At 41.8% G+C, this 15,939-nt stretch overlaps 1 protein-coding gene across 6 annotated transcripts in view; it reads left to right on the top strand.

Annotated features, from left to right (window-relative positions):
* HERC2 (HECT and RLD domain containing E3 ubiquitin protein ligase 2) overlaps nt 1–15,939 on the top strand; it is a 177,455-nt gene that overhangs the window by 17,490 nt on the left and 144,026 nt on the right. For all 6 annotated transcript variants that reach the window (XM_072960744.1, XM_072960747.1, XM_072960746.1 and 3 more), the window contains exon 4: nt 10,529–10,666. In XM_072960744.1, coding sequence (XP_072816845.1) covers nt 10,529–10,666 — 138 coding nt within the window. The remainder of the gene's footprint in view (nt 1–10,528; nt 10,667–15,939) is intronic.

The raw sequence follows: 15,939 nt of genomic DNA, 5'->3' as shown, positions 1-15,939 counted from the left end.
ACCAGCTGGGTGTCTAATAATTCAGTCCAGTTCTGACACTTAACTACTGGACTTACCTCAGGCCCTGCAGATTAACGGCTCAGTCCGATAAGACTGCCTCCACTTAAGGTGCCAGTCACAAATGGAGTTCCCAGAGTGCTCCCACTTCTGCCTGGCTGACTACAAATTCGGAAGTTTCCATGACTGCTTCAGGTTCAAGAATTCACCAGAATGACTCAGAATGCAGGAAAACTCTTTGTTTTTTGGTTTAGTCAGTCTGTCTGTCTGTCTATCTATCTATCATCTATTTTTTATTAAAGGATAGTCAGTTATAGTGTGACGATCTCTGGTACACAGCATAATGTCCCAGTCATACATATACATACATATATTCATTTTCATATTCTTTCATAAAAGGTTATTATAAGATATTGAATATGGTTTCCTGTTACTGGTTTATTTTAAAGAGTACAACTCAGAAGCAGCCAAATGGAAGAGATGCGGAGGGCGAGGTGTGGGGCAGGAGCTCGGAGCTCCCATGGAGCGCCCATGCCTTCTCGGGACCCTCTACTCTCCTGGCGCATCTACGTTTTCACCAGCCTGGAGTCTCCCCAGTCTCGTTGTTCAAGAGATTGAATAATTTAATCTCCAGCTCCCCTCTCTCTGGAGATCGGGGGATGGGGCTGATAGTTCTCACCCTCTGATCACTATTTATTTTTTTGGTGTCAAGCCCACACCATAAAACATTCTAGAGGCCTCGCCCTGCGCTAGCGCATTAGCATGAGCCCAGGTGTAGTGGAAAGGGGCTGGTGATGAACAGCAAAAGACACTCCTATCCTCAGTAAGTTCGAAGGATTTTAGGAGCTCTGTGCCAGGAACCTGGGGCAAAGACCAAATGTATATTTTTATTATACTACAGATAAAAAAAAATGGGAAGTAGGTGTTAGAGCATTTTAGCGGAGCTCTGGAGTCCACATCATAAGAGCCCCATTTTGCGTGTCCAGTGAGCACGAAGAACGTACTCAAGTTAGAGCTGCGAAGGTGTTTTTGCATCCTGCCATTGCAGTAGCAATAAGAGGCAAAGGATGTGTGCGTTTTTGTCTTGTTTGTTCTAAGTTTATTGATAGTTTCTATTTATTTTTCTATTTTTTAGTTTGTATTGAGGCACAGTCAGTTTACAGTATTGTGTCAACTTCTGGTGTACAGCACAATGCCCCAGCCACACATGAACATACATATATTTATTTTCACATCTTGCATTTATTTATTAACCTGTGTTTGGTGACTTCTAGCTTTTGTGTAGAGGTTCACACATTAGCTGTTGATGAAATCAGTTCAATCTTGGGCCAGCGTCTTTAAGTTGATAAAAGACTTGAACATTGCTTTTAAGTGAATACACTATGGGACTGTGATTTTTTTTTATTGATACAAAAATTTTTGTCAGAATTTTAGAGTTCAATTAGAGTGAGTCTTATATTTTCACAATCTTACATGTGGAAGTCATGTCAACTTCCTGATGAATAAAACTCAAGTAGGAAGTTCAGAAAATTCAGAAGAACTAGGCTCTCTTTGCGTGAACAAGCCCAAGGCTAAGAAAACATGCACTGTGTCGTAATCCACACTGTTGGCACATCAGGGAATGGACATAGAGGCATTTTAAACCAGTTATCAAATCAGTCTGCTTTATCCAAGGGTTCACCTAGATAATGTGAATTTAGATTCTAAATGTAAAAGTGCTCCTGAGTTAGAGGTTTCTGAGAAATGTTTTTTCCTCCAGCACTGTTGAGCTGTAATTGACATGTAATATCTTGTGTCAGTTGAAGGTATATAGCGTGATGATTTGATATGTGTATCAAATGAAAAGATTACCACTAAAAGGTTAGTTAATACTTCCGTCACTTCATATAATTACCACTTTCTGGAGTGTGGTAAGAACATTTTAAGATTTACTGTCAGCAGCTTTCAAGTATACAAGACACTGTTGTTAAGTACAGTGACCACGTTGGATGGACCCTAGCTCCTAAGAACTTACTTTTCTCATCTCCCCATTGCTGACATCTCCCCATTCCCCCTCCCCTGCAGCCCCTGGCACCCACCAGTCTACTCTCCATGATTTGGCTTTTTTAGATTCCACATGTAAGTGGATCATATCATGTGTCTGACTTTAGTAACGTCCTAATCACCCATGGTGTTGTAAATGACGGGATTTTCTTCTTTTTTTATGACCAAATAATATTCTTATGTGTGTGCATGGTTGCACGTGTGTATGTGTGCGTTTTCTTTATCCATTCATCCCTTGATGGGTACGTAGGGTGTTTCCACGTCTCAGCTATTGTGAATAATACATGCACTGAATGTGGGAATACAGATATCTATTTGAGATAGTGATTTCATTTTCTTTGGATGTTTATCCAGGAGTGGGATTGCTGAATCATATGGTAGGTCTATTTTTAATTTTTTTTAAGGAGCCTCCGTTCTGTTTTCCACAGGATCTGTGCCAACTTGCATTCCCACCAACAGTACACCAGAGTTCCATTTCTGAAAGACGTTCCCCCACCTCCCCTCAAAAGGCTGACCACTCTTTAAAGTATCAGAAGGTTCTTCTTTTTCTGGGGATTCTTGATTTCCATTTTTTTTGGGGTTATGTGTTTTATTCTCTGTAAACTAATCAGAGTAGCAATACCACTAGATTTAATAGAATTAGAAGTTAACAATTCGTTGCAGAGGTAAGGAAATACACATATGCAGTGAAGGGTACTTTCAGTGGTACTGGATATCACGGACCTACTGGCTAAGTAAGATATTCTGTTGAATGAATCTGAATTATTTTTAATCATCCGAATTTCCACCGTAGTCTTCTCCACCCCAAAACAAGTCAGGTCCTCATTTTGGTGTCTGGTCTTGCACTTGGCTATGAGATAGTAAGGTTCACAGACCCTGGGGCCACAGAGGAGTAGCTCTCCTTACCAGCCCAAGGCTCTGGGTGAGATAAACACTCCGAGTGCTATCTGGGTGGTAAGAAATGCATTTCAGCAAGATTGAGATGCCTTAGTAGTAAGATGTGCTATTATTTATCACCAGGAGTGTCTGCGCTGCCCGTGAATATGATGCATCTCAATTTGACATGCTGAAATTTGCAGAAGGTGCATCTGTGGACTGATGAAACACTTACTTCATGGGGTTACTGGATTGATTAATGAGTAGAGTATGATTTATGACATGTGCGGAACAGTACCTGGCTCCCAGTCTGTGCTATTTAAGGGTTTGTGGTTCTCACAGTGGTGGTTTAAGTGCAGGCAGAAGTGTCAGTGTCCCGTCCCCATGAGTCCCCGGTGCTGAGCACAGTGCCTGGCACATAGGAGATGCCAGTCCTAGGATGAATGAAGTTCGTGTTCCTGTGTTAAATCATCTTGTGACGGGACGTGCCTGCCTGAGCGACTGAAATGCCTGGTTTTGATTAGAGGAGCTGCAGCAGAGATAAATTCAAATCTTTTATATCACACATTTATTTTAAAATTCAGTGTTAGAACTTTTTAATAATTTTACCTCATTAAAAAGTACTTATATTGCATGTCCAGGTTATAGCATCAAGAGCTAATGCAATTTTCAGTAAAAAGTGAGTTCCTTCCAAATCCTGTTCTCCAGATACCTTTCTTTCCTTCTCAGGAGTATTATTAGGTTTAGTTTCTTTGCAGAGGTAATACACTGGCATATAAGTATATGTATGAAACACACACTTTATTTTAAATAAAAATTAAAGCCCTCTACGATGTAAGGTACACCAGAATTCAGGAGAAGTATATAAAAAGGTGTAACAGTACAACATTTAGACTTTGACCCTCAGCCTCTGGCTGGACTTTATCCTTCTTTGAAATCAGTAAATTGACCCCTGCTGGGCCCAACTGCACTGAGTTAAGGAGAGACCATTTGACCTCTCCTGGGCCCAGCTGCCTTGAGTCAAGGAGAGACCAGTGATTGCATGGGAAGCACGGCCCAGACTGCAGCTTCCCTGCGGACTGCAGGTGGGCTGCTTGGGGCCGTGGGTCATTATGGGCTGTACCACGAAATCAGAGCTTCCTCCTTGCTCCCCGTGTCAGCCCTTCCAGATCCTTCTCCACACTGTGGTCCCAGGGACTTCTCTGAAATGCACTCTTCCCTAAAAAGACTCGGTGAATGGTGCAGTGTGTGGGTTATTCCTTCATTCACTCTTTGGTTCACGGACTCTTCTGGCTGTTGGTGAGATTGGTTGTAAGCACTGGGATGTGGTGGTGAATGAGCCAGGGATTGCCCCGGCTTTCCTGGTGCTTACGTCCTGACTAAGACAACTGGTAAAAAACAGATAAAATGGCAGTGGGAGGAAAACAGGTACGAAGAAAACAACAGGATGGTGATGCAAGAAGCTGCCAGGGAGGGCCCCTGAGATGAGGAGCCACGGCCCCCTGAATTCACACTCAACGCTCTTCACCCTGCCTGTACGGACTCTGTATCTGCCCTGACCTGTGAGGGCAGGCTCTGTCCTTTTCACCCTGGTACCCACGGCACCTGCCAGAGAACTGGCACACAGGAGGGATACAGTCAGAATTTGTCATGAGTTAGTGAGTTGCCTCTTGACTTGTCATGGCTTTACTCTGGGGCTGTACCAGTTCCCCAGAGGAGGAGGGGGCACTGAAGATGAGTGCCTCTTTCTGTGTCACTCAGGTGGCTACTTTGAACTTTTTTGCTCTGTTCACGCCTACTGAGTAGTCTTCCTTATTAACTTTGTCTATCTTTTAAAATCCCATTATTGATTTGATGGATCACTTTTATTTTTCATATGAGAATTAAATTTTCCTGTTAAATAAATATAGGCATCTTCTTTCCTTAACCTGCTCATAAAATCTGAATTGTTTGTGAGGTTGCCATGTAATCAGTACTACATTTGTAATAAAATGAGCCAGATGAAATAAATATTGCACTGTATCTTTATCATGCAGCAGAGTCAAGGGAAATTTGAATGTTTACTTCTGAGTTTGTGTTCCATTAGAAAGTTTTCACACCTAAAATCTCTGAAAATTGTACCTGTGCTTTGTAAATAGAAAAAAATATTTCAATGTCATACAAAAACATATACTGTATCTCTTTTTAGCCCATCTTTAATTATTTGGTACCTTTACTAAGCCGTGGTGCCCAGATATTTATTTGGTCAAATACTATTCTGGATGTTTCTGTGCAGGTGATTTTTAGACGAGATTCACATTTAAATCCATGGATTTTGAGTAAAGCAGATTACTCTTTGTAATACAGGTGGGCCACATCCAATCAGTTGAAGAGCCTGACTAGAGAAAAGACTGACCTCCCTCTAACAAGAAGGAATTCTGCCTCCAGATTGCCTTTGGACTCAAACTGTAACATCAGCTGTTCTCTGGGTCTCCAGCCTGCTGGCTTGCCCTGCAAATTTTGGACTTGAATGTCTGCAATTGTGGAAGCCAGTTCCTTAAAATATATCAGTCTTTCTCCCTCTCACAGTGCACCCCTCCCACTCCTGCCTGCACACCCACACTTGTTGTTTCGGTTTTTGTGGAGAACCCTCACTAAGACACTTAGTATTTTATCACTTTAATTGGAATGTAGAAACCTTACCTTGTCCCTCTTTGTTAGGGTTCTATTATATGTTACATCCACATGCTTTGAGAACCTTATTAGACAATGTTTGCATTTTTACCTTCAATCATCAAACTTAAAGAAGCCAAGAGAAGTGGAATTTATTACATTTACTCAGGTGTATGCCACTGCTGTTGCTCATTCTTCATTCTGGCTATTTCAGATTTCCTTCTGGTATTGTTTCCCTTGTTCTTAAGATCTTCCTTCAGTAATTATATTAAAACAGGTCTGCTGACTACAAATTCCAATTTTCTTCATTTAAGAATGATGCATTTTTTTGCTAAATATAGAATTCTAGTTGATAGTTGTTATGTTTCAGTACTAAATTAAAAAAAAAGTAGAACCTTACTCTCAGGCCTTGTACCACAGTTGGCCTTTTGATGCCATGCCATCAGTTTCAGCCTTGGTGATGACTAACTTTTCGGGAGTAGGAGACTTGCCCCCTAGGAGGTGAGACAAGGATAAGGCAGTTGAGGCCTCGTGTTGTGCTCTTAGTGTATGTAGAGACATATCGCCTTGAGTTATATTTTGGTATATATAAATTTGGTATTTATATTTCTATTTGGCTATATTACATTTTGGTAGATTCCTAGGGTCCTTTAGCCCAAAAAGAGCAACTCTAAGGTTTTGGCCCAAGGGTTTGTAGAAATATGCACATGGGGCCATTTGTTGGCCAGGACATCCAGTGCTAAGACAAACTGCTTGAAATGAAGTTTGGCCATTTGTGGGTTCCATTCTTATTGGGGACACCCTGGCTAAGGGCTGGAGGCAGCAGCAGCCCACTGTGCTCTACCACATATGGTGGCGGTGATGCTATGTGTCAGTGTGTGGACTCCCTGCACTGTTCAGTCAGTTGATCTAACGGGCTCCGCCAGTAGCTCTGAAGTCTGGAGAAGGGTGACTTCCAGCACTGTGGCATCTGGCGAGGGACTGAGGACAGGGGAGACCACCCGTCCTGCAGACTCAGTATGCTGGGGCCCCGGGTTTGGTTTGATGCTGTAACTGTGCTGAGCTTGTGGAGTGCCGCTTCCATGACCCAAAGCACAGTGGGGAGCTGGGTGTGAAGGGCCACGGACTCAGGGCTGTTGGGAGCCTCAGCATATGGCCGGCAGTTTCCACGCTAGTGAGGTATATATGGTGTCGGGCTGAGAAGGGCTGGTTCTTGCATCTGGAGCCTCAGGCCAACATGTAGTCATCATATGTGGTCCAGAGACGCCAGGGAGTGTGTGAGGAGGCTGCTGAAGCCTTTTCTGTGAAGGGGTGTCTGACAACACTAAGGGAGAGTGTCTGTTAATTCCCTGGGGCTGCTGTGACACAGTACCACTGCCTGGTGGCGTAAACAACAGAGCTGTATTGTCTCACAGCTTTGGAAGCTGCAAGTGTGAAATCAAGGTGCTGGCAGGGTTATTTCCTTCGGAGGATGGTGAGAGAAAGGTCTGTCCCAGGTCCTTTTCCTTGGCTTGTAGGTGGTCATGTTCTCCCTGTGTCTTTATATTGTCTTTCCTCTGTGCATGTCTGTCTGTGTTAAGATTTCCTCTTTTGGTAAGGACACCAGGCATGTTGTATTAGAGCCCACCTCGTGACCTCATCTTAATTTGATTATCTGCAAAGACCCTATTAACAAATATGGCCACATTCACACATACTGGAGGCTAGGACTTAAACATCTTTGCGGGGGAACCCAGTTCAACCCATAACAGGCCCCATATTTGTCAAGCCAATTTGTAATTGCTTAAACACTTGGTTTAATTTTAATTTATTACTCGTTGTGTCAGAGTGTCCATGCCCGCTATGGGATATTTTGGGGCGGTGGGTGCTGTGACCATGGGGAATTTCGGCAGGGCCCTGGGCTTTCCTTGGGCTTGGATTAACCCCTTTACTGGGCCCACTGCTACCCTGGGTGTTTTCCCCACAACCTTGGGGATCAGGAGCTTTGTTTTGACAGAGCCGTGGGCAGCGGAGTGGTGCAGTGGGAGGGTGCTGAGCTCCCAACCCAGAGGTGGATGCATGGAAACCATCCCCGGCTGCAGCCTCGCCTTTCCCTGCAGTGCACGCCCCCTTCTCCCTGCCCCTCCTCACACTCTCTACGTTTCCCCAGTAGTTTAGATTTCAAGCTGAGTAAACCTGGGCTGTGGGTTCCTGTCTCTGTCCAGTCACTGGTAGTGAGGATCTTCTGTGTGGTTATGGGGAAGATTTGGGGTCCTAGGGACCCGTCTCTTCTTCCTGGGAGAGCCCCCGGGGTTGGGATCCACATCCAGTAAGGTCATTTTTTTCTTTGCCCTGATGAGGGTCAAATGGAGGAATGTAGGAGCTGGCCCCACATCCCCCACACAGATGTGGGTACTCCCCTGTCACAGAGCGGGCTGGAGGTGGGCTTCTGAGCTTTTACTGAGGATGGAACCGAAGCTGAGAGACGGTAACTGACCTCAAGCCTTGTTGCTTGTACAGATTAAATTCCAACAATCAGGTTTCCAGTCCAGGGTGCCTCTCTCACACTTGGGAAAAAACCAAAAATGAACAAATCTCTGTCCTTAGTCACAAAGTCAGTAATGACTATTTCATTTTTCAATTTTTAGTGAAAAGTAGTATGTGAAAAACACAAGCGCCAAAGTTATTTGGCCTTTCTCTCGTCTTATTTTTTAAAAAGCTTTAATTCTGCACAGCCTTAATTTGTTACAGTGAGAGTGGCTGTGGTATCTAAAATAACCGTTGTTGTTTGGTCAGTTGCATTTGCTTTGCCCTATTGTAAAAGTTTTGCCTTCTAGCCAGTGTTTTTCAGTCTTGACTGAATATTAGAAACACGCGGGAACTTAAAAATGCTGGTTCCCAGGCCACACTCCAGACCACCTGAATCAGAATCTCAGGTGATGGAACTCAGGCTTGATGTGTGTACGTGTGCACGTGTGAGCGCGTGCTTGTGTGTCTGTCTGTGTATCCCCCTCACCCCCTGCTTCTGATGTACCGTGAGAGTTGAGAACCTGATTCCAAGCCTGACTTTTTCTAATGACTGAGCAAATCTGTTGTGCTTAATTTAGAGGTTCTATATGGTTTTATATTTGTAATGAATAAAACTGTACACATTACCAAAAATCTGTATTTAATGCCCAAGAGGTTGTTGGATATTTCTAAATAGAAAAGAGAGGTACTGTTAACTGTAACTGTGGCAGGAGGTTGAAAGAAAGACATTTGAAGTGTACTGGTGACAAGGGCCCTTTCTTGGGCCTCAGGGGCAGAGGGTTGAGTTAATGACACTCTTCAGTTCCTGGCACAACATTTCTAAGTCCGTATTTTTAAACGTTTTTCGGTTGAATCGGTTTGTTTTTATGCCATTATAAGACATTCTGGTGTCTAATGTGCATGCATTGTAAATTTGTGTAAATGAACTATGTGGTTCCTTGGCCTGGGTTTTGTTCCCTTTGCCAGGCCAGTTGTGTCTGAGGAGCAGTGGCCGCTGCGGGTCTTTGCCCTCCACATCCTCCTGACCACCAGTCGGGGTGAGAGCTCTGTGGGCATAGCCCTTGAGGGACCTGGAGGACCTTCCATGTAACTCAGCCGCCCTAGATTGCTCTGCAGGCTGACTGCGGGGTCTGCCCTCCCTCCAGCTGCGTGTGAAGATTTGTGCCTCTGGACCCAGAGTTCTGCTGACGCGCGGCATTATTTCGTTATTGAACTTAGCATTGAGGGCTTACTCCCTGGTATGCATTGTAAGCACTTGGGGTCTAGCAGAGAGCAAAACCAGATGAAAAAGGAAAAAAAAAAATCTACCTTGGAGTTTATATTTTGACTTTCTAACAAGTGCCAATTTGATGAGTGTAAAGTAATATTTCATTGTTTTAATTTTTTTCTAAATATGAATTTGAGTATCTCTTCATAGCTAGTTGGGGTTCCTTCTATTGGATATCTGATATTTTTCTTACAGAATGTGGGAGTTTCTTGACTATTTGCCCCTTGTTGGTTTTATATATTTTTAGATACTCCTCACTGTTTGGGATATGATATACCCTCTTTTACAGATTTAGATGTAGAGTTGACCCCAACAACACAGGTTTGAACTACGCGGGTCCACTTATAAGCAGATTTTTTTTCAGTAGTTAATTCTGCGACACTGCGTGATCCTTGATGGCTTGAATTGTTGGATATGATAGAACTGTGGGTATGGAGGGCCAACTGTAAGTTACATGCAGATTTTTGACTGCATATGTTGTTCAAAGATCAACCGTATATTTCTAATTATGTCATATAGCAAGTAGTTCATTTAGGAAGGGCCTTCTAGGATAGGACACATTTACACCTCAAGGTTAAGATTAGTTCTCTCTTAACATGCTGTGTAAGGAGTTTCCATGACGTTTGTTCTTGACTGAAACTTGTCATTGGCCTCAAGTCAGGGCTCTCAGTTTTCTCCTGTGTGCCAGTGCTCTTGAATTATGCTCGTGTCAGAAGTCATGGCCCTGTGTAGCCCTGGTTCTCAGTTGGTGGTGGAGCCAGGAAATGTATAGAGTTGGAAATAATTTTAAAATCATATTCCCATTCTCCATCCTCCCTTCCCGTGGATACACAGCATCTGGAAATCACTGGATAAAAGCAATTAATGTACACATCAAAGATTAAGTTTCTTGAAATGTGGTAAGAAATTGATGGCATATTTTGGAGGACATGCTTCAAAGAAGAATTTGAGTGATACATTGATTTCTTTATTAAAAAGGTCACTGGACCATTTATTACTTCATAAATCACACTGTAGCTGACGAGTCATGTAATTTTTTTTCCCCCAATCCCCAAGTGGTCAGCTAGTGATGTGTGTTGTTACCTAACCTTTCCATTTCTGGGGCGACCTTTGCAAAGAGATGGGCAAGTGGATGACATGTTTTAAAAGGCAAGTTATACACTTAAATTTTTTTTAATTTTCCAGATGATGGTATTGATACTCAGATTGGAACCAAGAAAGAAGATCTGAATGACAAAGAGAAAAAAGATGAGGAGGAAACTCCTGCACCTGCATATAGGGCCAAGTCAATCCTAGAGAGCTGGGTATGGGGCAAGCAACCAGGTATTATGATCTGAGATGCTGGTATTTTGAAAGCTTGATCTGGTACTGATTTTCTAGATACTGTAGATGGGGTGGGTTGTTTGTTTGTTTGTTTGTTTTTTTGGCTCAGGAAACTTTATTTAATTGAATTATAGTTGATTTGTAATGTTATGTTAGTTTTTGCTGCATGATGTTAGTGATTCAGTTTATATACATATGTGCCTTTTCATATTCTTTTTCATTGTAGTTTATTAAAAGATGTTGAATATAGTTCCCTGTGCTATACAGTAGGACCTCGTTATTTGTCTGTTTTATATATAGTAGTTAGTATCTGCAAATCCCAAACTCCCAATTTATCCTTCCCCACACCCTTTCCCCTCTGGTAACCATTAGTTTGTTTTCTGTGTCTGTGAGTCTGTTTTGTAAGTAAGTTCACTTGTGTCATTTTTTTTTAAGATTCCACATATAAGTGATATCATATGGTATTTTTCTTTGTCTTTCTGGCTTCGCTTAGTATGACCATCTCCAGGTCCATCCATGTTGCTGCAAATGGCATTACTTTATTCTTTTTTTACAGCTGAGTAGTGTTCCATTGTGTAAATATACCACAACTTCTTTATCCAGTCATCTGTCAGTGGACATTTAGGTTGCTTCCATGTCTTGTCTGTTGTAAATAGTGCTGCTGTGAACATTGGGGTATGTGTATCTTTTCGAATTAGTTTCCCTTGATATATACCCAGGGGTGTGATTGCTGGATCGTATGGTAAGTCTGTTTTTAGTTTTTTAAGGAATCTCCATACTGTTTCTCTATAATGGCTGCACCAAACTACATTCCCACCAGCAGTGTAGGAGGGTTCTCTTTTCTCCACAACTTCTCCAGCATTTATTGTTTATGGACTTTTGAATGATGGCCATTCTGACTGATGTGAAGTGATGCCCTTTTGTAGTCTTGATTTGCATTTCTCTGATAATTAGTGATATTGAGCATTTTTTTCATATGCCTATTGGCCATTTGTAAATCTTGATTGGAGAAATATTTGTTTCCGTCTTCTGCCCATTTTTTGATTGAATTGTTATTTTTTGCTGTTGAGTTGTATGAGCTGTTTGCATATGGGTCATGGAATTTTAAAAAATTGAACTTAAAATTTTTTTATATTGTGGTGGACCATACATAGCATATACATTTTACCATTTCAGTCAGTTTTAAACATACAGTTCAGGGACATTAAATACATAACATACTGTTGTGCAGTTATGACCACCATCCATTGCCAGAGCCTCTTCATCTTCCTAAACTGAAACTTTTGTTCTTTTGTATTTAAATGATAGCTCCCTTTTCTTCCCTACCCCCAGCCTCTGGAAACCACTGTTCTACTTCATGTTTTCAGTGTTTTGACTAGTCTAGTTACTTTGTATAAGTAGAATTATATAATATTTGTCCATTTATATCTGGCTTGTTACTTTATTTAGCATAATGTCTTCAAGATTCATCCATGTTGTAGCATGTGTCAGAATTTCCTTCTTTAGGGCTGAACAGTAGTCTGCTGTATGTGTATACCACATTTTGTTCATCCATTCATCCATGGATGGGCATTTGGATTGCTTTTACCTTTTGGCTGTTGTGAATAGTGCTGCTAGAAACATAAGTGTACACAAGTTTCAGTCTCTGCTTTCAATTCATTGTGTTCATACCTAGGGTCATGTGGAAATGCTGGATTGTATGGTAATTCTGTTTAGCTTTTTCTTCCTTCCAGTTTTATTGAGAGATGATTGACATACAGCACTGTATAAGTTTAAGGTGTACAGTATCAGTGATTTGACATATATGTATGTGTCATGAAATGATGACCACAGAAAGTTTAGTGAACATCCATCATCTTATATAGATATAAAATTGAAGAAATGGGAAAAAAATTTTCCTTGTGATGAGAAATCTTAGGGTTTACTCTCTCAACAACTTTCCTACATAATAGACAGCACTGTTAATTAACATTTATCATGTTGCACGTTACATCCCTGGTACTTATTTATCCTATAGCTAGAAATTTGTACCTTTTGACCTTCCTCATCCCATTCTCACACATCTCCACCCCCTGCCTCTGATAACCACAAATCTGATCTCTTTTCCTATGGGTTTGTGTTTGAAGTATAACCTACTTCACTATGTTAGTCCGTGTTACACAACTTGATACTTCTGTACATTTCAAAATGATCACCACAGTGAATCTAGTTATGATGTTACCTAATTATTGACTGTATTCCCTACACTGTACATTTCACACCCGTGACTCATTTCTTTTGCAGCTAGTTGTCTGTACGTCCTAATCTCACTCACCTATCTCTCCACCCATCCCCAACTCCTCTCCCTTCTGGCAACTACCTGTTTGTTCTCTGTATCTGTGACTGTTCATGTCTAGTTATGTTTATTTACTTGTTTTACTCTTTAGATTCCACATGTAAGTGAAATCATATAGTATTTGTGTTTCTCTGACTTACTTCATTTGGCATAATACCTTCTAGGTCCATCTGTGTTGTCACAAATGGCAAGATTTCATTCTTTTTTATTGCTAAGTAATATTCCATGTGTGTGCGTGTCTACATCTCTATCTGTATCTATCACATCTTCTTTATCCATTCATTTATTGATGGGCATTGAGGTTGCTTCCATATCTTGGCAACTGTAAATAATGCTGCTATGAACATAGGAGTACTTAAATCTTTTCTAATTAGTGTTTTTGTTCTCTTCCTATAAATACCCAGAAGTGGAATTGCTGGATCATGTGGTAGTTCTGTTTTTAATTGTTTTGAGACATCTCTGTAGTATTTTCCATAGTGGCTGTACCAGTTCACAGTCCTACCAGGGTTCCCTTTTTTCCAGTTCCTCGCCATTTTAGGCCAGTGTTTCCTTATTGGTTTCCTCTATTGATGATCTGGCCATTGATGTAAGTGAGGTGTTTAAGCCCCCTACTGTTACTGTGTTACTGTTAATTTCTCCCTTTATGGTTGCTGTTATTTGCTTTATGTATGTAGGTGGTCCTATGTTGGATGCATATATATTTACAATTGTTATGTCTTCTTCTTAGATTGATCCCTTGATCATTACATAATGTCCTTTTTCTCTTGTAATAGTGTTTGTCTATTTTGTCTGGTATTAGTATTGCTACCCTATCTTTTATTTTCATCTGTAGTAGCATAGAATACCATTTTCCATCCTCTCACTTTCAGTCTGCGTATGTTTATAGATCTGAAGTGAGTCTCTTGTAGGCAGCTTATTTATGGGGTTTGTCTCTTTTGTCTATATTCAGCCACTCTGTATCTTGTGAATGGAACATTTAGTCTTTTTACATTTAAAGTAATTATTGACAAGTGTATATTTATGCCATTTTGTTAATTGTTTTGGGGTTGTTTTTGTAGTCCTGTGCTGTCCCTGTCATTGTCTTCTGCTCTCTTGCCTTGTGACTTGATGACTGTCTTTGGTATTATGTTTGATTTACCTATTCTTTGTGTGTGTGTGTGTGCATTTATCACAGATTTTTGGTTCGTACTTACCATGTGGTTTGTATATGGTAATTGTTTTCAGTTACTGACTTCTTAAGATGAAATGCAAATCTGAACAAGAGCCTTGCTGGGTAGAGAATTCTTGATTGTAGGTTTTCCTCTTTCATCGCTTTAAATATATTGTCCATTTTCATCTGGCCTGCAGTTTCTGCCGAAAAGTCGGCTGTTAGCCATGTGGGAATTTACTTGTACACACTTGCTGCTTTTCTCTTGTTGTTTTTAATATTCTCTTTAACTTTAATTTTCGCCATTTTAATTGCCGTGTATCTTGGCATGTCCTTTTCGGGTTCATCCTGTGTGGAAGTCTCTTTGTTTCCAGGATCTTGACGTCTGTTTCCTTCCCCAGGTTAGGGGAGTTTTTAGCAACTATGTATTCAAGTAAGTTCTCTGTCCTTTATCTCTCTCTTTTCTGAGACCCTTATAATGCAAATATTTGAACATTTGATGTTGTCCCAGGGGCCTATTAAACTGTCCACATTTTCAAAAATTATTTTTTCTGCTCAGCTTGAGTGATTTCCAGTACTCTGTCTTCCTGTTTGCCTATCCTTTCCTCTTCGTTAAAATTCTCACTGTGTTTATCCATTCTTCTCCCAAGTTACTTGAACATCTTTTTGATCATTACCTTGAGCTCTTTATTGGGTAGATTGGTTATCTCCACTTCACTTAGTTCTTCTGGGGATTTATCTTGTTCCTTCCTGTTAGGAACATGTTCCTCTGTCACTTCATTTTGCCTAATTCACTGTTTTTATTTGAATTTGATAGGTTCATTTCCTGATCTTGGAGAAAGTGGCCTTTTGCAGGGCACATCCCGTGCATCTCAGAAGCATATTCCCTTCTTGTTACTAGAGCTATATGCTCTAGGGGTGCCCCTTATGTGTGTTGTGTGGGACCTTTGATTTTAGTGGGCTGGGCTTGGTCTGGTAGGCAGGCCCAGATCCCGACACAGCTGACTGAGAGACGTCCCAAGATGTCCTGGTGCTGGTGTTGGCCCACTGGTGGGTGTAATGGTGCCCAGGGAGTCCCTGGATTGGTGCTGGCCTGCTGAAGGCGAGGCCAGGGCCTGGAGCTAGTGCTGGCTCACTGCTGGAGGTAGGGTCTTTGTTCACGGAGCCTGGGGTTCCCAGAGCTGGTGTCTGCCATCTGGTGGGTGAGGCTGGTCCCAGAGCTAGTACTGGCCCACTGGTGTGTGGAGCTGGGTCTTGGGATCTCTTGCTATAGGGACCTAAGGTCCAGAATTGGTGTTGGCTCACATATGAGTGGGCTGCATCCTGGGCTCTCTGGTGGACGTGGTTGTATCTAAGGCAACTGGGGTTCAGGGGATCCAAGACAGTTGGCCTGTTGATCAGTGGGTCTGTGTCCTCGTCCAGTTAGTTGCTTGATCTGGGGAGTCCAGTACTGGTGTTGACAGGGCTGGATCCTGGCACTCATGAGCTAGAAGGAGAATTTCAAGATGGTGTTTGCCAGCTCCAGTGTCCTCGTGGTAGAAAAAGCTCTGAAAAATGGCTCTGCCAGCGTCTGTGTCCCCAGGGTGAGCTCCACTTGACTCTTGTCTTCCCAGGAGACTTAAGATCAGCAAATGGGTCTGAGCGAGACTCTTTTCAAATTACTGCCTCTGCCCTGGGTCTCAGAGTGTGTGAGATTTTTGTGTGCATCCTTTAAGATGGAGTCTCTTATTTCCCACAGCCCTCTGGGTCTCTCAGAAGTGAGCCCTGCTGGCTTTAAAAGCCAAACATTCT

This window comes from Vicugna pacos, chromosome 5 (assembly GCF_048564905.1).
Source record: "Vicugna pacos chromosome 5, VicPac4, whole genome shotgun sequence".
Lineage (NCBI taxonomy): Eukaryota > Metazoa > Chordata > Mammalia > Artiodactyla > Camelidae > Vicugna > Vicugna pacos.
Note: the sequence above shows the minus strand (reverse complement) of the source record. Positions and strands in the feature narration are given on the sequence as shown.